Source organism: Calliphora vicina, chromosome 3 (genome assembly GCF_958450345.1).
Source record: "Calliphora vicina chromosome 3, idCalVici1.1, whole genome shotgun sequence".
NCBI lineage: Eukaryota > Metazoa > Arthropoda > Insecta > Diptera > Calliphoridae > Calliphora > Calliphora vicina.
This window is the reverse complement of record NC_088782.1, coordinates 68,352,045-68,378,277: the sequence shown is the minus strand read 5'-3', so window position 1 is coordinate 68,378,277 and position 26,233 is coordinate 68,352,045. Positions and strand designations below refer to the sequence as shown.

Here is a 26,233-nt window from a genome sequence, read left to right as displayed (position 1 = left end):
AAAAAAAAGAAAAATATAAATTCGCTAATAACTTGGCCAATAAGCGCTGAATCAAGATCTCGATCTGTGATCACTCATATTTCTGACCAAAAATCGATTTTTTATATAGAAACTCAAAATATCTAAATTCGTTAATAACTTGGCCAATAAGTGTTTAATTAAGAAAAGGAGCTCGATCTGTGATCACTCATTTTTCAGACCAAAATTCGATTACTTATATTAATTTATATTGATTTACATGTATTCTGTTGTTAGGTTTTTGACAACAAACTTGGGTTCTTTGTCTCTCAGTAGAGCTTTTTTTGTATATTTTATTCTATGTCCTATGTATATGAATAAAAATTATCATTCAATAATACGTTTTTTAACTAATTTTACCCTTTTCAAACCGCTTCTCACAAATTCACAAATCGAACACAAGCATTTTTTTAACTTGGAACTTGTAAATAAATAAACAATAACACAAAATATATGAAATATAAGCTGCTAACTATTACGAGTTCAAAATATAACTTGTAATAGTTTGCAACGAAAGAACACTCTCTAAAATATATATACTCTTGACTTTTTCTCTACTTGCAAGTTTTTTGAGTTAATGAACGCTTAACAATTGTTACTGACTAGTAACAACTTTTAGTTATTGAACAGAGCTATTTAAATGCTATCTTAATTAAATTAAGTTATATTAAATAAATCACGTTAAAAACTGACAGATGGCATAAATGGAATCAAAATAATTAATTTTTATTAAAGTGCAATTGAATATTTTTGAAAAGCAAAACTTTCTATCTATCATAAAGTCCACAATAATGCAAAATATTAAAAACCAATTATATGTGAGATCAATAGTTTTTTTAAAAAAATATTGTAGAATACCGAATTTTAATAACTCAAGTAATACGCGAAAAAAAAAACAGTTTTTTGGATCTCCTGAAAAGTTGTGTTTTTCAAGATAGAGGGTTTTGAATATATACAATTTATGCAAATTACTGAGAATCACATTATTACAGATCTCCTGATATTCTTTAATAACAATTCCCCTCACTTTAGGACTAACAACGGGTACTGGCAAAAACGCAATTTAAACGAAGTATGAAAACTCTATAGTAGTTTCCAAAACATTTGTATCAATATTTCACACGAAATATGTTACCTTTTCCCATTTTTCGTTCATCAACTCTGTTCACGTGAAAAATTCCCCATGTTGTGAAATTTTTAGATGGAATTTTGTAAACAATAAACAGCTGTACGAACAAAATCAACTATTGTGAATGAAAAGTTTCGAGGGAAATGAATATTTCATTGGAACATAAATTACACATGTTTTTGAGGATAGTTCAGAACAAGGTTCAGTTTTTGTTGTTTTCAACTACGTACAATGGCAACGAAGTCTTTTGATATTCAATAATAAATATTTACTTTGTATGAGAGGGGACAGGTCCCTTTCTTCCACCGCTTTTGTTTTTAGCAAAATTAGGACACGGTCATCCACGTAATTTACACAAAGTTTAAAGACTCGTAACAATTAAATTCACTTGATATTCGAAAATAAGACCTCTTTCACACTAGGTAATTTAGTTGCGCAAGTCTCTTGTGTTTGTAGATGCCAGAGGTAATGTCGGATTAAGGAGAAGAAAATTTTACATTCTATTTTGTTGTTGGGCAAGAGACTTGCGCAACTAAATTGCCTAGTGTGAAAGGGGTCTAACTATTTACTTTGTTTTATCCCTTTACGGCCCAAATTATGATTAAAGATATAGCATTTATAGTTCAAAATTTCAATCAAATCGGTTCAGCTGTTTAGTCTTGATTGTTTAAGAGCTAAATCACCCAATCCCTTTCCGATTAAAAAAAAAAGATATAGCCTATTCACGCTTGCAAGTATAGATCAATCTAAGTTCCTAATTGCAATGAAATCGGTGCAGCTGTTCAGACGTGGCTGCGGAACAAACAAACTTACAAAGACATTTATAGATATATTTATACTAGCTTGACCCGGTGCGCTTCGATACCCTTTTCGTAGTAAAATAAAAAATGTGAAATGATTTTATAAAAACATAAATGAATATAATTAATAGCTACTTAAGAAATTAAGTAGTGAAAAGGAGGCAGTGTTGTTAGCTCTTCAAGTTTTTCCAAAAAAAATATTTTATTAAGAAAAATGAAAAGGAAGGAGGCAGTAAAATATAGTTCTTTCTGTTTTCCTACAATTTTCTCATACTTAAAAAAATGATAAGTGCAAAGAAGACAGTCTTGTTAGTTCTTCAAGTTTCTCCAAAAATTTCTCTTATTAAGAAACATGAGAAGTGAAAAAACTTAAAATTTCCTAGTTTTACCCCTGAAAATTTCGAATAAAAAAAATCATTCAAATACTCCAGCTGTTCTTACGTGATGCGATAAGTCGATCGTACGTATACTTTAGTAACTGTGTGTATATAGAAGATATGTATAATAAAGGTCTACTTAAATTTATTTTAATAAAATTTTTTTTGTTTTTAACTTTGCTTAAATTTGTTTTAATTATATTTGATTTATTTAATTCCACTTACCTCTGGATCATTGATTAAAATATCTTCTGGTCTTGGCAATATTGATGGTCCTGATGCTGCACGTATTTTGTCAGCACCGCGAGGCGGCCGATTGTTTGTTGCTTGGGTAAAAGCTCTTATACCGCTATCCGATTTACACGTCCTGGAATTTAAAAACAAATACATAATACAGCTGTAATATTAATACTTATAAATTTAAAAAAAAAATATGAATCTCAACTGAAGAAGTTTCGAAAATTTTAATCACTTTTGAAATGTTAAAGAAGTAAATAGTAGATATATTTCATATTTCCATTTCCATTTTTTTAATTTAAATTATACCATTTCCAATTGTATTTCAGAAATTTCAATTATATTATAGAAGTTTTTAATTCGATATTAGAAGTTTCTAATTTCGAATTAAAAAAACAAACGGAAATTTCTGAAATACAAATAGAAAATTTAGAATTTCTAAAATACAATGGGAAAGTTTTTAAATATAATTTAAAAATTCTGAAAATCAATTTGAAATTTCAGAAATACAAATAGAAATTTCTGAAATACAATCTATAGGAACTACTGAAATACTATTAAACAATTCTAAAATACAATTAAAAACTTCTGAAAAACAATAGGAAATGGTGTAGAACAGGAATGTAAACATTTCTCACTTACCCAGTCTTAATAGGGTCTTCGCCACTATGACGTTTAGTGTGTATGGTGCCTTTTTCCACAGTGAGATCCTGAATGCGTGAATCATTAATGCCACCAACAGGTTGACCTTAAACAAAATGAAACATAAGAGAATATTAAAATATTGTAAAAAATGTAAACCGAAGATTAAAAAATAATAATATTAACGATAACTTGGTTAAAATGGGAATGAGAAAGAATAAAATAATTAAGAAAATGTGTTGTAGTATTAATTTCAAAATCCTTAAAGCAATATTTTATACCTAACAATATAGTGTATTGTTACATACATATGTACGTCATTCTACCAAATTTCTTAAGTATATTTGAACAATGTTAGGAGTGCATTCTCTACACGAGTTTTAAGTTTACAAATTTTGGAAATTTTATTGTTCAATCAAGGTGTGGCGACACTGTTACTTCATGTAAATGTAAATTTTTAAATCATCACTCATTTTAGTCAGTTTTTGTTTAGTTTAGTTTTCAATTGTTTTTGTTTGCACATCAAGTTCGGCTCCAACCAATGAACCAACAGACCAACATGACCATATGAAACCACTATTTTATTAAGCAATTTTTTACACATGACAGCATTTGCAAACATTTACATATAGAAAATAGTATCAGCGGTATTGATTACAAATGCGGAGTGTGTACTTGGGGTTGTAAACCAATTCTTATCAGACTATAATTATGTAAATATTAATGTTGAAGGCTGTAAATATGAGTGTGCTTGTATTCGCATTTACATGTTGTTCTCATTTTCAATTTAAACTGTGGAAATATATAAAATGATAATGAAAATTTATGGTGCCATTAGTATGCTAAACAGCCAAAACTTCATTTAACAATGTCACGAATATTTCGATACTAATATAAATATCGAGGTAAAAACAGTAACTAAGATTTAAGGACCAAGATCAGTCAATTCTGCTTATATTAATCGTAATCGGGGGATTTGAAATAATCAAATTTTCGAAAAAAATGAGTTCTTAATTCAATTTTCAAAATCAAATTAAATTTTTCACTAATTAATTCCTAGGCAAAATTGCGATAATTCTCAAAGAAGTTTTTTCCTTTTTCTCATTTTTCATTATTCAAATTCTATGTTAAAAAAAGAAAAGGGAAAAAACTCCCGGGGACTTTTTTCATAATTGGACTAGTAGTGAGTGAATTCATTCATTGAGAATTATCTATATATATTGTTACGAATTTGCATTAGCGATTTGAATTTAAAGGTCTGTAACGACTGCCTGCAACATTCATCATGTTTATAAACATGTCCATCAGTAGAAGCTTCTACTCATCAACAATGTTGATAAGTACGCAGTTATTAGCATACATTAAAGTGTAATTTAAATGTTGTTATATAAACTTGAATAAATAAAGAGTTGTTACAATTTTAAACTATTAAACTGCTTTTATTTGCAATCAAAAGTTTCCCGTTTATTTAAAGAAAATAAATCACAGTTTTTAAAAGGTAAAAACGTAATAATATATAACAAGTAAGAAAGTATGGTCGGTCAAGCCCGACCATATAATACCCTACACAAAGTAAATGAGTAAAAATATTTTTCTTTTAAAATATCAATAATTTATATTCTTGAGTGATTTTCGGAAGTGGGCCTTATATGGGAGCTATGACCAATTATGGACCGATCACTATAAAATTAGGTCGTGTGATTTATGTCTATATGAAAGTTATTTATGTTGAATTTTGTGTATATACCAACATTTTTAAGTTATTTAAGCACGTTAAAGTGATTTTCGGAAGCGGGACTGTATGGGAGCTATGACTAATTATGGACCGATCGTAACAAAATTTTTTGACATGATTTTTGTATATATAAAACTTATTTGGAGCGAAATTTGTGTAGATACATATATAAATTAAACATTTATGACCGATAAAGTCCAATTTCGAGAGGACATTTGTATGGGGACTAGGTGAAATAATGGACCGGTGAAATAATGGACAAAGTAAATGAGTAAAAATATTTTTCTTTTAAAATATCAATAATTTATATTCTTGAGTGATTTTCGGAAGTGGGCCTTATATGGGAGCTATGACCAATTATGGACCGATCACTATAAAATTAGGTCGTGTGATTTATGTCTATATGAAAGTTATTTATGTTGAATTTTGTGTATATACCAACATTTTTAAGTGATTTAAGCACGTTAAAGTGATTTTCGGAAGCGGGACTGTATGGGAGCTATGACTAATTATGGACCGATCGTAACAAAATTTGGTGACATGATTTTTGTATATATAAAACTTATTTGGAGCGAAATTTGTGTAGATACATATTAAAAATTAAACATTTATGACCGATAAAGTCCAATTTCGAGAGGACATTTGTATGGGGACTAGGTGAAATAATGGACCGATTTCAGCCAGTTTCAATAGGCTTCGTCCGAAAAAATTATATGTACCAAATTTTATCGAAATATCTTCAAAACTGCGACCTGTACTCTGCGCACAAGGTTTGCATGGACAGCCAGCCAGCCAACCAGACGGACGGACGGACGTCGTTTAATCGACTCAGAAAGTGATTATAAGTCGATCGGTATACTTTAACCCTTTCAGACATTTTGTCCAATATATTGGACATTTGGATTTTTCCTTTTAAAGTCATGTAGCGTTGACGCAATTGGATAGATTTTTACAGTTAATAGCGTTATCAAAAGAGTGTTTACTAGATTGTATATATATGTGATTTAAATATCTAATTTTTCATTGGTTTTGGTTAAATTAAGTTATTTTCATAAGTACGTCACCGTTCTATAAGAATGTGTTAGACATAGTAATATTCGGTGCTTTTTTAATATGATAATTACATTATTTTAAGCTGTAAAAAAGCGTGTAAGTATTAATTGAGTATTAGTTTAGATATTTGTGTATTAATTGTAATTAATTATATTAATTTTTTAAATTTTATTTATGAGATACATTTCATTTAAGAAAATTCGCCCAATATATTTGACTTCATCTGGCAGGCACGTGTGACGATTTACCTGTAATTTGACTTCATATTCTTAATTAGCAGCCTCAAATTAGCCTACACTGAAATTTTCAGTTTTTTATCTCAACTAATTCTATTTAATGTCTGAAAGGGTTAAGGTGGAAATTTAAAATTCGTTTAATATGTTCCTTCTACGTCATTATATATAAAATAAATTCCTTATTGAATCATTTAACTTTTCCTTAATTAAAATCTAAATTCATTTTGTAAATGATTAAAAACAAAACTGAATGATGAAAAAATATTTTCATTCAAATTATGTAGATTTGAATTAACAAACATTTAATAACACTGTCCAACAAAATGAGAATTTTTGATTGGAACAGAATAGCGACCCTATAATTCTGAAAGGGCATGTTGAGTAACTAATTTTTGTAGAATAAACTTATAGTCCAGCTGATCTGAATTTTTTTTTTTTTAAATTGGGTCAAATTTTTAATTTTTTGATTGAAGGGATCATTAATACTAACTGAAAAAAAATGTTGTAACTTAATGTCTGAGAGAATTCTTATTGTCAGAGTGATATTGTGGAATTTTATGGCGATCATTTTTGTGCAAGATCTTAACCTTCTAGCTCCTCTCTTTGACTCTTTTTCGTGAAATCAAAAAAAGTTAGTTCAAAAAGGAAATTTAAGGATTAAAATATTCTACAAAAATGTTTGCCGGAAAATTTCAGTTGGCAGTACTTTTTACGTTTTTTCCAAAATTGAATATACCCGAGGTCTCCTACTTTGGGGACCCCTGGCTGCACACCTGATGGGCACATACGGTCAAAATTAAAAAATTACACTCGACAATACTTCTTCTTTACGCATGTCAAATTCAAATCGGACTAAGGGCTTAGAAGGGATGACGTGATCTCAATCTACACTGATGGTTCAAAGACAGAAAGAGGCACGCGCTCGGGAATCTTCTCAGATGAACTGGACCTTTTGATGTCTATTCGATTACCCGATACCTGCACGGTTTTCCAGGCAGGGATTTATGCCATCGATACAGCCGCGAGAAGAATCCGAGAACTGAATCTCGAAAATTGGACTATACATATCTACTTGGACAGCCTTGCATCAATCAAGGCTCTTAACTCCAACGTGATCAGATCGAAATGTCTTCCCAATTGTATCAAATCACTGGCACAACTGACACAACGTCACGTCGAGTTGATATGGGTTCCAGGACACGAGGGCATCCGGGGAAATGAAGTATCTGATGAGTGCGCAACCAACGGGTCGTCCCTGGACGTATCTCTAGCGCAAAGGGATATTCACACTCCCCTGGTGACAGTATCGAGATTGATAGATGAATGGGCGTTGAGTGAGACGGAACTCAGGTGGTCAAATATCATCACTTGTAGAATATCCAGAATGCTCTGGACCAATCTGACAGAGGATAGAACTAGGACTCTTTTGTATCTTAGCAGGAATTCGATCAGGCTTCTTACGGGAATAATTACTGGGCACTGATTGGACATATGTCGGAACGTATGGGTTACCCACGTTATAGCTACTGTAGAAGTTGTTTAGATGAAGAGGAGGAGGAATCGGTACAGCACCTTCTATGTGAATGCCCAGCCTTACCAGAGCATAGAGTACTACATCTTGGTAGAGCTCTTTTCCATGATCTTGACTGTCTCAGAGATGTGTCACTAGTAAATATGATCAGATTTATTAGAAGTACCGGTTGGTTCCCACGGTCACCACAGGAATCACATAGTCAACGAAATTAGGGAGGGAAACTATTCTCACTTTATGTACGAATTTTCAGCATAAGGGAATAGTATTTCTAAGGGTATCACAATGGGCCACAACGCCTCCGAGTCAACTCGCTAAATTGCGAGCAACCCACGTAACCTAACCTAACCTAAGGGCTTAGAAGTTATAGATTTTTATACCCTTCACCTTCGTGAGAAGGGTGTATATAAGTTTGTCATTCCGTTTGTAATTTCTACATTTTTCATTTCCGAACCTATAAAGTATATATATTCTGGATCTTTATAGATAGCGGAGTCGATTAAGCCATGTCCGTCTGTCTATTGAAATCATTTTTCCGAAGCCCCCAAATAATTTACATACACGATTCATACATCAATATCTCCGGAATTCTTCGGGGTCGCTTGCTATTTCAAATCGAGTAAATCGGTCCAAAAATGGCTGGAGATATAAGGAAAAAACCATTACATCCTCGATTTTTGACCTATTTTTTACCTATATCTGGATTACTAAGTCATTAATATAGACAATATGGATATCTAATGATAGATATTTCAAAGACCCGAATATAGCTCCAATTTGTGTATCCCTTTCAAAAAAATAGATTTTTTGTGAGATGATTTCATCGTTGGAGTCAAATCACTTTCCACTGAGACATTTCTTCATGTTTGGAAACAAGAAATAGTCACATAGAGCGGATTGGGGAGCAATTCGTAGCCAAATTCATGCAATTCACTTTTTTCCATTTTCTCCTCAAGTCACGAGGTTGTCTATTATCAATGGCTTGCAAACACAAACTAAATGAAAGATGCCGGGAAATTCAAAAAGTCGCGGACTTTTTAACCCACCTCGAATAACTAATGAAAATACAGACCTTGGATTCTGAAATTTTTAAATTTTGTTGATTATACTGTTATTAAAACAAAATTATTTTTTTTTTTCCAAAGCATTAACACTTAAGAAATATTGAAGGGCGGTTTCATAGATTTTAAATTAAATTAGTTATAAAAATATACACAAAATCCTGAGTTCTATCGGCTCTTGAAATTATTACTCCATGTGTCTACAGTATTGACTTCTTAAGCGTCAACTAAATAATGATTTTGAATTTTTCAAATAGGAATAAATTGGAAAAACTTACCATCAGCCGAATGACTGGAAACCTTTCGCATGCTTGTTAAACGATAGAAAGGTGGTGTTTCGGTGCGCTCAATTAAACAGTTAAGTGTTTCCACTGTTTGCAGCTCAGCCATTAATTCATCAAGCAAACGATCCGGGCAGGTACGAGCCAAATAGAGAGCCACACGTTTTGCCTGAAAGCAGAAGAAAATACAAAAAAATTAACAGCAAATTAAAATTGCTAAATAAACATAATTTAATAAAAGTAAAGAATCAAGCAGAAAGGCTATTTAATTAAGTACTTACATATGGTAATAATTCATTCGGTGACATACCGCTCATGATGACCAAATAACGTAATATGACTTTTAAATTGTTGGGCCAAAACTGACACAAAGTACCCCACAATTCCTCAATATCACGGGGATGTGTATCCGAAAACTTTAAAAAATCAAATCCAATATTAATTGTGAATAGATGATGATTGTAAAATAATAAATAATTTACCTTGGCTGTTATATAAAATAAATTATTGAGTATCATTTCAGTTGCTTCTGTGGAACCAGTGCCCTCTCTACGACCACGTGTGCCCGAGTCCGGGAAATACTGAAAAAATTATATAAAATTAATGTAAAAATTCTAAACAAAAATGTAGAAAAAACTTTATTTCCTTTTTAAAGTAGCAATTTAAAATTTAAGAACTTTTTATCTTACAATCTAATTAAACCGAGAAAACGGAATTTATTATTAAATACTTACCATAATATAAGACAGAGGAGTTGCTGGTGGCACGGTGGTTGCCACTAACTCCATATTGTGCAACCAAGGCTGCAAACACTGAAGCAACAGTGTGCGTACATCTTCTCGAGCCGTTTGAAAACGATGAGTGATTTCTATGAAAAAGAAAATGTAGATTAAATTTTCATAATTTTAAAAAGTTAATGCTCAAACAAACGAAGTAACTAAGTAAATAATTACTAACCGGAAAACATAGACATGGTTAATTCCGGTCGCAATTGAGCCAACTGTTTTGACAGGAATCTTTGTGAACGACAGTAAGCGCTGCTAAGCAACACATCCAATGTGCCAACTTTATCATCTTCTAAAAAAGAAACGAAACATAAACAAATAATTATAAGTTAGGGAATAAAGAGAGAAACAAAACAAACAACCACACCAATGGGATTAAATTCAAGAAAATGTGCTTAAATACAATATAAATTACCAGACATTATAAAAAATCCTTAGACGAACGAATTGGCTGCATACAAAATCTAAATAAAACTGTTGTTTTCGTGACAAATGTTTGTTTAATACTAAAGTCTACAAATACAAAACTGACACTTATGGAGCAAAACAAAGTAAATGGAATTTCTTTCCAATGTGCTCTCTTAAGTTCACAGCATTTATATTCTCTTAAATATAAAAAAGGAATTAAAACATGTGCTAAATACTGTATTAAATTATTGTATAAAAAACTAATAGAATAGAATTTAATAAACGAAAATAATCGTAAACAATTGTTTTTGTTTTCTTTAATATGAAAATTTGATTACATTTAACGTCATACGGTACGTATGAGTGTTAATTACTATCGACAACACTCATACCACACGGTGGTCATAATAAATTTTCGAATTATGGAAACAAATTCCATTCATTTAAAAATTGTATGACACTGTTATGCCATTATAACCTGTTCCCAAATTATATATTTTAAAAAATGTTGTTAAATAAAATGTCAGTAAATTAAAAACATTATTTTCGATTCTAATAAATTTTAAATAAGGATTAAAAATGCAAATTTTAAGGTTGCACTTTTTTAACCCTTTCAGGACCATACGACTCATTTTTGACCAATTCTTGAACCAGTACCAAATTAAAAAAAGTAAGAAAGGTATATTCGGCTGTGCCGAATCTTATATACCCTTCACCAAATTATACTTTAAAATAAAATTTTTTAAATATTTTTTTTTAATTGTTTTTAAAAATTTTTTTTTTTAAATTGTTTTTTAATTTTTTTTTAAAAAAGTTTTTTCCAAATTTTTTAAAAAAAATTTTTTTAAATTTTTTTTTTTTTTGAAAAAAATGTATGATAAAAAAAAATTTTTGATGGAAAAAAAATTCGGGTTAAAAAATATTTTTCCCGATTTTGACCCATTGTAGGTCCAACTTACTATAAGCCTTATCTACATCGTTGCAATGGACTTTGAAATATCTATCATTAGATATCCATATTGTCTATATTAATGACTTAGTAATCCAGATATAGATAAAAAATAGGTCAAAAATCGAGGTTGTCCCGGTTTTTTGCTCATATCTCCGTTATTTATGGACCGATTTTGCTGATTTTAAATAGCAAACTTCTCGAAAGCATGTCTGACAGAATTATTATCGACTCCGCTATCTATAAGGATCCAGAATATATATACTTTATAGGGAAATGAAAAATGTAGAAATTACAAACGGAATGACAAACTTATATATACCCTTGCCACTCATGGTGAAGAGTGTAATAAATGCTGTAACAGAAATTGATTTAATCTAAACACATTAATAAGAGACACGTTTACGAACTAATTGAAATTAAAATGGAACCCATTCTTTTTTCGTTATTTAGTTATTCAAAATCTATGTTGGGACACCGGTGTCCCCGTGGTCGTCAAAAGGTTAACTAATATCTTACAAAACATTTCATCTATTTGTTTGTCTGTATATTTGTATATCATGAAGGAACAATAGGCTACTTTTTATTTTGAAATTTCAAGTGGGCGTGGCACTGTCCTTACAAACTAAATAATAATTATAGAATATCTGGTGAACTATAACTGTAAAAGTCGCAAAACTTCGCAGAATTTACTTCCGAACCATTGTGCGCATCATTGGCTGAAAATGGGCGAAATTGGATAAATGGGCGTGGCACCACCAATACAAAATAAATAGCTATTTTCGAATATCTACAGACCTATACGAACTTTATACGAACCAATTTCTAATCAGTGCACGAAGTCCACTAAAAGGGAAGGATCGAAACAGAGGGTGTGGCACTTCCCATACAAGGTAAATAGTTATTTTCTAATACCGAACAATAATCGTAAAAGTCTAAACTTTGATTAAATCTATTTCTTGTCACTGTACGGAACGGAGTTTGGCTGAAAATGGGCGGGATTGAATTAGTGGGCGTGGCACCTATCATACAAAGTAAATAGTACTATAATTGTGAATGTCTTCAAACTTTATAAGCATCAATTTCATATCACGACATGGTGAGTCACCTCCCAAACGAAGTAAATAGTTTTTTTTAAATATCATGAGAACTATAATTGCGAGATTCTTAAAACTTTGTCTCTTATCATTTTACATAGTTTACTGAAAATGGTCTGGATTAGATTAGTGGGCGTAGCACCTCCCCTAAAAAGTAAATAGTTAATTTCGAATGTATGGAGAACTATAATTGTGAAAGTTTTAAAATTTTACAAGATTCAATTTCTTATCACTGCATGAGGAGGGGTTGGAACAGGAGGTGAGTCACCTACCATACAAAGATAGTTATTTCTAAATAGTACCCTTAGCATTTTAGATAGTTTGGCGAAAAATGATCGGTATTGAATTAGATTCATTTATTTCTTCATAAAATCCTTTCACGTTGATTTATTTTTCTACGATAGGTAGGGGTAGCGTAGCGCAACGGGTTAAGCTAGTAATCTATGTATATTTAAGAAGGATTAATAATTTCTTAGGAATTTATCATTACAAAGAAACAATCTGTAATTAAATATTAGAAAATAGGCCACCACAAACTGGTTTTAAATAAAGTTAAAAAGTTAATGTCTTGAGTTACAAAACATTTATTTTGATAGATATCCAACTCGCATCCCACTAAGCGACCTAAAAGGTCTTCAAGGAAAAAATCTAAGGTTTCTTTTGAGAAAAAAAGTCAAAATTGTTTTTTATTTTGGACAAAACGTTTCAATTTTTATTTTTTTATTTTTTTTTAAATTTTTTCGAAAGATTGAAGAAATAGCTATCTAAACTATTTGGGACACATTTTGCTAAGAACAATAGGTAATAAGTTACATGGAAGAGATTTTGACCCCCTCTAAAGCTAGGTACTCTGTTCAAAATTTCGTGCGAAATGCTGTCAAACTACATATAAAATATTTGGAATGAAATATATGCGAAATAATCTCGCAAAAGCAGTACTCTGTTTTTATTGTGGAAAACATGTGAAATAAATCTGGCAACCTTATTTTTCCACACGAAATAACATACGCAGCACTTCTTTCGCAAGAAATTAAAACCAACAGCTAGCTGTCCAACAGCATGTAAATTTTTTCGCATGAAAAAACCATAATTGTTCGCCAATATGAACAGAGTACTAGGCTTAACTCGGAGATTTTCTTGACCGATCTTTGTGTCTAAATTACTATCCAATAGAACCAACCTTTGTGCAAATTTAATCCAGTTCGGACAACATCGATTTCTAAAGTTGGTTCACTGGACATGAGACCAAAAGCAAATTATCCCCGAAATTCTTAAATTCTTACTTAAAATTTCAAATTACTGTTTTTAAATATAAAATTGGAGGAAAAAAAGTGTCGATGTTTCGGACGAAATTAAAGTTTGGTTTTAGTAAAAATGGCTAAATTAATTTTTTACTAACTCAATAAGATTGAAAAAGGCGCAATTAGCCACATAATAGCTAAATTGGCAACAATGCTTATAAGTCCCACTTCTAAAAAAAACCTTTAAAGCGAATAAATTTTTTTAAAAAAAAAACTGTACTTTAAATTTAACACAACTATGATTCATATGGTCATTTCCACCGAAAGGTCCACCGAGACCAGAAAATTAAAAGTGTTTGAAAACACTTTGTTTTATCCCAATTTCATAGGGAAACAATCAAATTTAAATAATGTAAATAAATTTTCCATTTATTCATAACCCATTTCGAGATATTCGAATGCAAAGTCGACCAAGGGCAACTTTTCTGATTTGAATATTTATAATGCACATTTTGTTTTGATACAAATTCTTAAAGAGAGACATTATGCATTGACTTTTGATATCTAAAATCTTCCTGAGGGTACAAAGAATCAAAATAGAATGCATAAGAAACTATGCGATGGTAAATAACTGTAAGTTTTTGCTTTGCATTATCACATATTTCGATGTCCCGTGCGACATTGAAAAACAACATTTGGTATCAGTGCGTCGAAAGTACTTGCAGAAATTTTATCAAATATTGAGTCCAAACAGAGATTTTTAATACAATTAAAATAAAATAAACTTTACTGAAAAATAAGAACATTTATGATTTTGGTACTCATATAAAGTTGGTCCCGTGCGACATCGTAAGTGTGAAATTTAAAAATTTTAAAATTATTTTTTCTTACATAAATGAAATAAATCATGTAAATATGCACAACATCACATAAATATGGTAAAATTATATCTTCTGCCGTCTGACCAGATTGAAAAGTATTCTTTGTTATATAATTTAGACAAAAAATGGAGAGAAGTGAAAAGCATTCCCGGCGTAGCCCAGTTGGACTACTTTTGTTGCAATGGGCAAGAAGGAAAAGCGGATAGAACTGCGTATTCTGGAAAAAATATCCGTTTGATATTCCTGAAACTACTTTCATTTAAATTATTTTTTTATATTGTATTTACTGATATACAAGGTAAATTTTTTGAATGATAAACGTCAAAATGGTTGTCAAGATAAAAAATTATAATTTTTTAGTGTTATTGCTTCGTTAGGACAAAATTGTTAGTGTTTTTCGCTCAGACAACTTTGTTTTAAAAACAAACATCATTTATTGTTATGACAAATATTTGTCAAGTATAGACGTGGGCTTATTCGTACTAAATATTTTGCTTACGTTTTTAGTTTGTTGATATTATAATTAAATAAATACATTGAATACTATTAATTTAAAAACATTTATACTAAGCTTGTTTACGCATTATTTCGTAAAAAATCAACAGAAACTACATTAATATCATGATGGAAAAAAATGTCCCGTGCGACGTGATAAAATTAATTAAAAAAAAAAAATATAATAAATTTTTGCGTAAAATCAAAACCATTTTTAACAGACATCAATGCACAATATTCTAAAATTAGTCACATTGAAATATTGCCTCTGGTTTCGCTGAAAATTGTCGTTCGAATGGTTGGCCGCCAAATTGACTTCTGTATTTGTCCCGTGCGAATGCCTCGGGTTTTTGCAATTATCTTGAAAATGAAAACTTGCCCAAAATCAAACTTAGCACCAATTATAGGGCTAATTAAGAGCTATAAATTAAGCCTTTTGTCAAACTAAAAATTCTATTTATTTTGACTTATTTTTCACTTTAAATGTGTACGAATGTCCCGTGCGACATAATGGAATTGCCCATATACATATGTAATTAAAATTATTTGCACTACCAATTTTTATGAGGATCGGTTCATAGTTGGCCATAACTCTCATATAATGCCCACTTCCGAATATAATTTGAATACTTCTACTACGTATTCAATAATTACGCTGAACTAAAAAACGAAATAAAGTAAATCGTATGTTATTTGAAATTTGTGTCCATGACCTTTGAAAAAATAGCTTTAAATACGTGTTAAAATGTCAACAGTAAATCAATTTAAATCAAATATGCACTAAAATAAATTGAAAATAAATATTAGTTTATAACAATGAAACTAGCAAACTGTCTATCAATTTATAAATAACATTCGCAAAGAAGCGCAATAAAAAATAAATAAATAATTTAAAGCCAATGATAACTGAATTCAATACAATGCAAATTGAAATGCAGACAGACATGCAAACACCTCTTTAAATACGAAGTATTTTCATGAAAACTACTTGTTGTTACTTCCTTAAATTCTAAGGGAGACTGTAAATATGAGCGTTAGTTTGTTGTATGTGAAACAACAACAAAGTAGCAACTACATTCGGCATATCATTCGTGGCAGAAAAAGGTAAACAAACCTACATTCGTTTATTACTACGACATGTTTGTTGTTGCTCTGTTTATACATAAAATGCCGGCATTAAATAACAGTAATATTTGTTATTGTATCGCAATGCATTTAATGTTTATCAATGAAATATTAACAACAACAAAAAATGAGAATAAAAATGTCTCTGTTTCCTTATTTATCAAGCAAGCGCAAAGAATAAAGTTTTAAGAGAATAGCCTGTTGAATATGAATTTAATTTTAAGAGAGTATCCTGTTGAATGTTATATTTAATTTCTTCATGGAATACAACTGGAACAAAGTACTTACATATTTATTTTCATGTCTACAAAATTATCCTTAAAAGTACCATCAACTTGTAGAATTCTTTTAGTCTTTGGCGCGCTGTTTGTTTGATAACATTAACTATGAAAATAATAAATATCTAGAGAACAACTTCAATAAAATTAACGGCTTAAAAAATGTGATTTTATTACAACAATGTTATAATTAAAATGTAATTTTTAAGGCATAATATGTTATGTGGCCATTTAATATAGAAAATTATATAAAAGTGAACTTTTTATCAAATTTAGTCCGGTTAAAATTAAAATGTGTAAATCAGAAAAAAATGGAAATCATTTTAAAATAAAAAAAAATTATTTAAATTATGAAATGAATGCGCAATTTTTAAAAATCCTTAAAAAAGCAAAAAAAATATAAACGTGATTTTTTAAATTAAAGGATTTAAAATGTTTGTAATTTATTTTCGTTAAAATAAGAAAATAATCCTTTAAATAATTCTGATAACAGAAAGCTTTTACAAGTAATAAAGTCTTAAAAATCCGCTGACAATCATTTTAAAAATTGTTTCCATAGCAGTAACAAAGTGACTTTGAACTTATATTTGACATACAGTTATTTTCAATTATTGTTTTTAGTGAACTGTAAATTGTTTGTTTTGTGAAAAAAAAGTAATTGGAAAAGCATTTTTTTTAATATTGGAGTAAATTATTTTAGGTGGAAAAGCTGACATGTCTATAAAAATATTCTGAATGAAAATTATATGATAAAAATATAAAGAATACAAATATGTATGTATGTATTTGAAATGAGTTTCCGAAAAACTACTTTTTGCTGAACTTGTGCTGAAGGGTATAAAAAAAAGTTATTTAATATTGTAAAATAAGAAATTTGACATTTCGATGTCAACTTAAACTGCTAAAAGTTGTTCAAAAATGAAGTGCTAAGAAAAACGAAACGACTTTTTGATTTTTGATATCAAATATGAATAATTGACACACAAATCTTACAAATTGTGATGTGTGTGAAGATGAATTCGTATTTAACTAGCCCAGACAAATCTTACAAATATTTTTCCAAATTCATCTCCAGTTTTTCTCAAATTCCAAAATAATTTGTTACGTGTTCAATTCCATATTTTTCAAAATTCGTCCCCAGTATTTCATTTTTGTAAAAAATCACTTTCAACTTTTTTCAAAAATGTATTTTTTTTTTAGATTATTATAAAAAAAATACATATTTCAACACCACCATAGGTGGGCTGGCTGTCCATATAAACCTTGTGCGCAAAGTACAATTTTGAAGATATTTCGATAAAATTTGGTACATATAATTCTTTCGGCCCAAGGACCAAGCCTTATTTCACCTAGACCCCATACAAATGTCCTCCCGAAATTGAACTCTATCGGTCATAAATGTTTAATTTATATATAGGCAATTTCACGAGAAACGCTACCACGACTGAAAACACAAAAACCCTTGAAACTTTTTTTCAAGATGACTTGAATAGAAGAAAATAATAAAATGTTACTATATGAAAGTATTTAGATCATATTACAACATTTTAAAGACAAAAATAATAGTTTAAACTGATTATATTTAAGTTATTAATGATTTAGGTTTGTTTTAGGCTAAAATTGCCGTGAAAACTAGGCTCCCAATTAGCTTGTAGTATGAAATGAATTTGACTCTGATTGTTTTTTGCTATTGTCAAATTGTTTATTGAAACCGAATGTATATTTTCTATTCATTTTGTTAGATTTTGTATACATATATTTACAGAATATATATTGTTTTATTATAAGAGAAAAATCTGTCACGTACGGTATGTCACGTATGATATTAAATTTTATTTATTATAAAATCATCCAAAGATTGTTTTTATTTAAATATGACGGATTGTAAAGCCAAAATATTTCATTTAGTGTAAGAAATTAAATGAAAACATAACGCCTCTCACGATTCGAATATTTTCGCATATTTCTACATGTACCTCAAAATGAGTTCCGTTTTATGTCATGTACGATATACCCTAATCTCAATATTTTTGACAACAATGATTCGAAAGAACTTTTTTTCTTTTAAAATGTAGTACCCTTTGAATGGAACATAAATTGTAGATTTTTCCTTCTCTTTAAAAAATCAATTTAAAAAACTAAAAAAATATCTAAGTTCGATGTATAAACAAATTGTGTAAAATTTAGTAATTCGTTTCATGTTCTTTAAGGTTAATTCTTTTATTAAAAACTAGTTGACCGCACCGGCTTCGCCCGGTAGCATTTACTAATTTTAGTTCTTCAAGTTTCTCCAACCCACATACACCTGTCTGTTCTTATTTATTTACAAATAAAATATCTAAATTTGTACTGCATACTTTAGGGAGCTTTTTTATTACAGTTGATTGGACTCAAAAAAAAAAAATATCCGAGTTTTTGAATTTTTGATTTTTTTTTTTACAAACCATTTCCTGAAAATTTCGAATCGAATAAAAAAAAATCAGCCAAATCGCTCCAGCCGTTCTCACGTGATGCCATTACATACATGAATCATTTCATTTTTATATATATAGATGAAATTGAAAATAACAGAGTTTGTAAAAGTTTTAATATTTTTTCCAGAAATCAAAAACTTTTTTGGCATTTTTTCCAAAATGGGCCCATTTTTAAAAGAAAGCTTAGATATTTTCCTTGAAGATATATTTGGTCGCTTAGTGAGATGCGAGTTCGATACCTATCAAAATAAATGTTTTGTAACTCAAAACATACCATTTTTGACTTTTTTTGTAAAATAAAAAACTTTGTTGACTTTTTTTATTAAAATTTTTTAATTTTTTTTCGAAAGATTTGCTAAGGACACCTGCTTGTTCAAAATGTCAAATTTTGACCCCCTCTAACTCAGAGAGTTCTCCACCGATCTTGTTGAAAAATTGTGTCTGAACAACTATCCAATAGAACTAACATTGGTGCAAATTTCATATCGGAAGACATCGATTTCAAAAGTTGGCTTACATGACAATCCCTCATATTTAAAATTTTAGTTTAGGAGACAATAGTCAGAAATATTTTTTTACAGTAAATTTTAAATAAATTCATATAATTTTAAAGACACTAATATAACTAAAAAAGTGTCCAAACGATTTTATGATACCATTACGATTGTTATTAAAAAATGGCGCTAAAGTCAGAAAATACGCTGTCGAACAAATTGAAACATTTTGATTGAAACAGAATAGCGACCTTATAATATAGTCCAGCTGGTCAGATTTTTTTTACAGTTGATCAAAGTTTAAATTTTTTGATCGAAGGGAGCATTATACTAAAAAATGTTGTAAGTTAATGTCTGAGAGAATTCTTATTGACAGAGTTATATTGTGGAATTTTATAGGGATCATTTTTGTGGAAGATCTTAAAATTTCAGATCATTGTGAGACACAAGGTTACGTGTAATTTCGCTGATTAAGCGTAAAGAGCACTATTTATTCCAAATTTTTTTTGGAATATTTTATCTTTAAATGTCCTTTTTAAAAAAACTTTTTTTGATTTTCTCGAAAAAGGAGTCAAATTGACCCCTAAAGAGAAGAGCTAGAGGGTTAAGATCTTGCACAAAATTGATCGCCATAAAATTCCACAATATCACTCTGACAATAAGAATTATCTCAGACATTAACTTAAAACATTTATTTCATTATATTATAAGGTCGCTATTCTGTTCCAAAAAACCGAATATAACTCTCATATTTGTTTAATTTCACAACCTCCAGGTTAAGATTTGTATGTGACTGATGGACAAGTTAATGATCAAGAACAATAATAGACAAAAAAACAAGCCATTTGCAGCTGTGGAAAAGAAGCAAATCATTTGTGACATCAGGCACGATAAAATCAGAATTATATATTACGGAGTGTCTACAAAAAAGTCTTTTTACCTTTCTTAAAACAGCCCGATTTGGCAAATGCCACTATGGAAAAAAAGACCCTTGAATGGTTTAAACAATAATGTCAACTGCCCAGATCTTAGGACTAATAAAGACATACGTTTTTTTGTTTGCTCACTCTTTAATAATTCCTTATACTTTTGTCCATTCCTTACATGGGAACAAAGCACTGTGTAACGGAGGGACAGAGATTGTTAAATTGTCTCAGAAAGTGATTCTGAGTTGATTTTAAGGTTGTTATTAGACAAGTATTTTGTTGGAGTTACACAGATACTAAAATTCTCACTAGAGTACTAGTTGAAACAAAAAGTCGACCTTTCGACTTTTATAAATTTTTGAATATACGACTTTTCCTAATACGGATTTATTATGGATGTCAAACGAAAGTTGTCAGTTTCTAAAATGGTATTACAGATGGCAACTGACAGCCATAATATTCTGTTGCCAAATTGGCAACCAGAAATTTGTGGCAATGCTACTGAAGTTCGGTTGCCATCCATAATTGAACCATTAAACTTTAGCTATTTATGAAAAGTTGACTTTCTTCAACTTTTTATGATACATATTTTAATTAAAAAAATAGATTTCATAAATTTTTTTAAAAAAAAAGTCGATTGTTCGACTTTTTTTCCGACATTTCTACCCTTTTCAGCAAAATGAACCCTACATATCATTATGGTGGTGTAGGGTATATTGCATAAACTTATCCATCTTTTAATTTTTATAAAACAAAAACTAAAACAAAATTTAAAATATCAATAAAGTTAGTGGTAAGCCAAACTGTTTCAAGTGGTATTTTATGTGGCAAATGCTTGTTAGAAATTTGTTTCCAAATACTTTCAATTTGTTTGCACTCAATAAGAATAGATAGAGATATGAATGTGTAGCAAGTAAAAAACAAACAAAAACAATGACATGCACGAGCATGTTTATTTAAGTATCAGTTTTAATTTCATTGTGTCAAGTATGCACTCGATAAAAGTACAAGATTGTATTTATTAATCATTTACTAAGTAATAAAGAGAAATAAATATTTAAGTATTTATATTCAATTATTTGAATACTTTAAATTTATACTAGTAGCCAAAACAATGTTTACAATAGTTTTGAGCTGATGAGAGGAAGATTTATTTTAAACTTTATCCACAAACCCAAATGCGAGCACTTATATGTTAAAAAAAAAAGTTGTGGTGGCCACTTCAAATGTTGGTTCTCATAAAAGATTTCCAAAACTATAATTGAATAAACAAATTCTGTTCATAGTTGCAAAAACAAAACAACAAATATTATGTAATTGCATCAAACAAATGTAGCATGAAGTGTTAACTCAAATAGATTGAAACTAGTTCAAAGTGCATCATTATAGTACTTATCATCACTTCATCAGAAGTTCTAAAATAAAATTCATACGCAATGCTTAAATAAATTTCTCAATAATGAAGCTCTTATCAATAACTTTAACACATTTATAAATATACACGTTTTATTAGATTCTATGTTATATTTCAAATTCTTTCTCGAAAATCATTTACATTCTTATACAAATGAATAATATCTTTCACTAATGAAAAAAAACTTTTTAGAAGAATCGAACAATATATTTTAGGATATTCTATGAAATTCGAACAATTCATTTTCTTATAAGGACTGAGATTGAAAAAATCCAAGTATTATTTGAAACTTTTTTTTGTTCAAGTTACCTTTGTAAAGCATGTCAGTTATTATGTTTAATGTCAATTTTGTTCATTTGTTGTTAATCTGATTAAAATGAGTGACAAGAAAAAAATCCATAATAAAATTATTAAATATCTTCCACAAAAAGTTGTCCAAACAATCAAAGGTCTGCCTTCAAACTAATTCCAATGTTATTATACAGTATCGGGGGAACTTGTCTGTTGATAGAAAACCTGGTAGAAGGAATGGTCCACATGATGTTTCTAAAGCCCACAAATAGAAAGCATTTTCAAAATGCTTCCCTATATCAGGTAGGAAAGCACTCCGGTTAGCTCAATACTCGGAATATTTAGTACGAAAAGTTAAAGCCAATGCTGGTTTAAAAACATGCAAGACTATAAAATTTCCTGACAGGAACTCTGCTACACATTTAGAGGCCAAAGACAGAGCACGCAAATTGAAGTCAAATTTTATACAAAAAATATACCTGATGCATAATGGATGACGAAACGTATGTCGAGGGAATGTTGTAGAAAAGTTTTGGACTCAAAAGCATGCAGCAGGATTCATCCAAAAGCAGGGAAATTCGGTACCATACGAATTGAAGTTGAGATAAATTGAAAGACGATTTTGTATGTCTGAAATGCTGCTTGAACGATTTAGAAGAAAATCATTTTTGAACCAAATCGTTACTTGCGATGAAATATGTAGTGAAGCCCGGCCAACCAATCGAATCGACATCAATGCCAAATATCAACGGCGCTAAAGAAATTATCTGTAGTTGGTGAGAGAAAAAGGGTCCTATCTATTACACTATACAACAAAATCTAATTTGTTTCCAAAATTACAAGGTCCGACCAATAAATTTTGATAGAGGAGTTAAAGTTTGGGGGGGTTAAAGTTTCCCAACTCTGGCACATTCTTATTATTAATCGGCATAAGAAACCATGTGATCCTTACATTTTAGGTATAAAATTTGTTCAGCAAATTTATGTAAAATGTTACGGAGAACATTTTTGTAGAATATTCCAACCTTCTAAATCCGCAAGGCATGGGTCTTTATTATCCTTATTTTAAAAAAGAGCAAAAAGCACCATTAAACCAGGGATTTAAGGGGTTAAAATGTTCCGCAAAAATATTATCCGTGAAATTTTACTATAAGTCCCTGAATATACCAAAACGGAAAATTCAACCAGAAAGTCAGAAATAAGACACAACAAAAGAGAGCCTAGGTTAATAAGACAAAAAAGACCCCTGCCTTGAGGAGTTAGAGGGTTAATATATTCCACAAAAATGTTCTCCGTAACATTTTGCATAAATTTACTCAATACATTTTATACCTAAAATGTAAGGATCACATGGTTTCTTATGCCGATTAACAATAAGAATGTGCCAGAGTTGGGAAACTTTAACCCCCCTCAAATGAATTTCAGATGTAAACTTTCAAAACGCCGATAAACGTGTCTTTTTTGATTGTCTCCTCTATCAAAATTAATTGGTCGGACCTTGTAATTTTTGTTGGTGTTGTACAGTGTTATCAGCTGCTGAAATGTAGCCTGACTATCACAGGGAACCTGTATCAAACCCAACTGATTAGTTTGAAGCGAGCATAGGTCGAAAAACTTCCAGAATGCGGTCAAACATGAAACCGTAATATTACATCATGACAACGCTAGACCCCATATTGAAATATGTGTGAAAAACTATTTAGGAATAAGTGGTTGGGAAGTTTTGCCTCACCCACCTTATAGTGCAGACCTTGCACCGTCCGACTACTATCGATCGATGCAGAACGCTCTCTCTGAAAAACGCTTCAAAGGATGACTAGTTCTTTTGGCTCGGAATCCATATGTTGCCAGGCAGATGGGAAAAGTTCATAGCTAACAATGGCCAATAAAGAAGTGGCCACTTTAAATCCGTACGCACTATAGTAATCATAACAACGTCCCCTGTTATCAAAATGGAAAAAGATTTACATACGTTTTTAACAACAAATCTACCGTTATTCTGCAATGAATTGCAAGTCATTATGTTTAGTTTTAAAAAGTGTAGACACAATGGAAAAAGAAGCTAGAGAAAAAATTGTTCACAAATATCTAGAAAATGCGACTTTGTCGGGTTAAAAAAAAGCCAAAATCTGATTATCGGCAGATATCAGATAAAAAATTGTACGTCTTGGCAGCTCGAGGTTGTGTGGACTTTAAATATGAATACGTAAAATTGAACAAAAATATTAATTTGGCAGGCTGCGGTTTGAAGAGTCAAGCTTTTATAGAATTTTCAGAATTATATATAAACAGAGAGTTTGGAAAAGCGATTGCTGTCATTTATAAGTCATCACACATCTGATACAAAGTATTAGCCAAGGTGTCATTACTCAATGACAAGTTGTCATTACTTAAATACAACACATCAATTAAACAAATTGCCTAAATCTTAGTCCAATCGAGATATATTGGGCAATTGTTAAACGAAAATTGAAAAACAGTGCAGGTACAGTAAATAACCAGTTTTGATGAGAACCAAGTGGAATAAATATGCTGGAATAACGGTAGAAGTGGGAAGAAAAGTTGTGCAGCTATTAATGGGAGGCATAAGAAGAAAAGCCAGAAAATTTATTCGCAATAAAGACACATAAACCTACAGTTATATTTTTTTAAAGCTTAATAAATTATCTTTCATTTCATGTATAAAATGTTAACATACGTTATTTCATTTAAAAGTTATGCTCGCTTTAATCCGTACGAATTTTAAGTGGCCACTTCTTTATTTTGAATAAATTTTTGTTGTACAAATGTTTCAAAATAAAAGTTAAACATTTTAAAAAAATCCCGCATTTAGAACTCATACACTTAATAATAAAAATAAAACAATTCAATCATTAAATTTTGATTACGATAAATATAAGCATCATTTTTTTGAGTGCGCTCTTGATTTTTATACTTGATTTTTAAAGAACACATTCAGTTGAGCAGCAAAATTCACTTTCATTGAAAGTGAAATAAAATTTATATTTAAAATGTTTACTTAAAGGATTTAAAAACATTTCACAATTTCCGTTAACCAGACCAAATGAGAATGTACAAATGAAGACAACAAAAATTAAAAACAGAAGAAATAGAAAAGAAACAAATAAGAAGGTCAAGACCGACCATATACTAATCTACAATAAGTGGATATGAATATATTGAGTTTTTAGGTTTTATTTTGAAACATTTGCTGTACAATATAAATTTATTCAAAGTATTGGCCATTGTCAGCTATGACATTTTCTCATGTTGCTGGCAACATATGGATTCCACGCCAAAAGAACTGAGGACATGAACGAATCAAGCCAATTTCGAATACTCTGTTCTGAAGTGAAGCGTATCCCAGAGAGAGAGCGTTCTGAATCGATCGAAACAAATAGTATTGGAACGGGGCAACGTATGGACTATAAGGCGGTTGAGACAAAACTACATCATGGTTCGGTACGGTTCCATGTCTGGGCGTTCTTCGGCCAGAGTATTACCTTAGCGCCATGGTATTGATATTATTGGAAAAATCTCTACATATTTATATAAATAGAATAGTGAAGGTATATACATAGACCTCGTACGTACCTTGTTAATGTCGTTTAAAATTTTGAAATCGGTTAAATAATGACTGAGTTATGAATGTTTACACTTGCGGGTCCAAAAAAAAATATCTCGGAAATTTGAGGGTGTATTGGAACATGGATTTGTAATAAACTCAGCTAGACCTACAACCTACACTAGGTCATTCGAAAAGTTATTGGAAAAATATTTTTTGTTATTAGTCGATTGTTATTTTTAAGCGTTACAAACATCATCACCCTTCGGCACTATAATGGTGTAGGGTTAAAACAAAATATCAAGAAAAGTACAAGTTAAACAGACAACTACCCAAGAGCATCGAATTTAATATTTGCGTTTAAATTGGCTGGCAGCAAATTTCATCTTTTATTTTGTTTAGCCTTTATGTTGTATTTTCTGTTTCTTGGCAAAATTTAAAAGTTTTTCCTGGCAATTCGAATAAATCCCACAGTAAAACAGAATATTACTGAAATAATTACGAAAAACAAAAATGGTGTTGTTTTTCGGCAACTAAAAACTATGTTAATAAATAGTCCAAAGGGGATAATTTGTAAAATACAAAAGAAAATCTCATTGCTCACAGGAGTAGCATAAATGTGGCAGTTGTGTTTTTATGAATGTAATTTGAAAGTAAATAAATTAATAAATAGGTAAAACAAATCTTAGAATAAAGGACAATAGAAAAAT

General features: G+C 30.2%; 1 protein-coding gene across 6 annotated transcripts in view; it reads right to left on the bottom strand.

Annotated features, from left to right (window-relative positions):
- fry (Protein furry) overlaps positions 1-26,233 on the bottom strand; it is a 293,867-nt gene that overhangs the window by 18,519 nt on the left and 249,115 nt on the right. For all 6 annotated transcript variants that reach the window (XM_065503200.1, XM_065503203.1, XM_065503202.1 and 3 more), the window contains 7 exons: positions 10,058-10,177; positions 9,835-9,968; positions 9,583-9,681; positions 9,382-9,516; positions 9,098-9,269; positions 3,204-3,309; positions 2,550-2,691 (listed from right to left, as the gene is read on the bottom strand). In XM_065503200.1, coding sequence (XP_065359272.1) covers positions 2,550-2,691; positions 3,204-3,309; positions 9,098-9,269; positions 9,382-9,516; positions 9,583-9,681; positions 9,835-9,968; positions 10,058-10,177 — 908 coding nt within the window. The remainder of the gene's footprint in view (positions 1-2,549; positions 2,692-3,203; positions 3,310-9,097; positions 9,270-9,381; positions 9,517-9,582; positions 9,682-9,834; positions 9,969-10,057; positions 10,178-26,233) is intronic.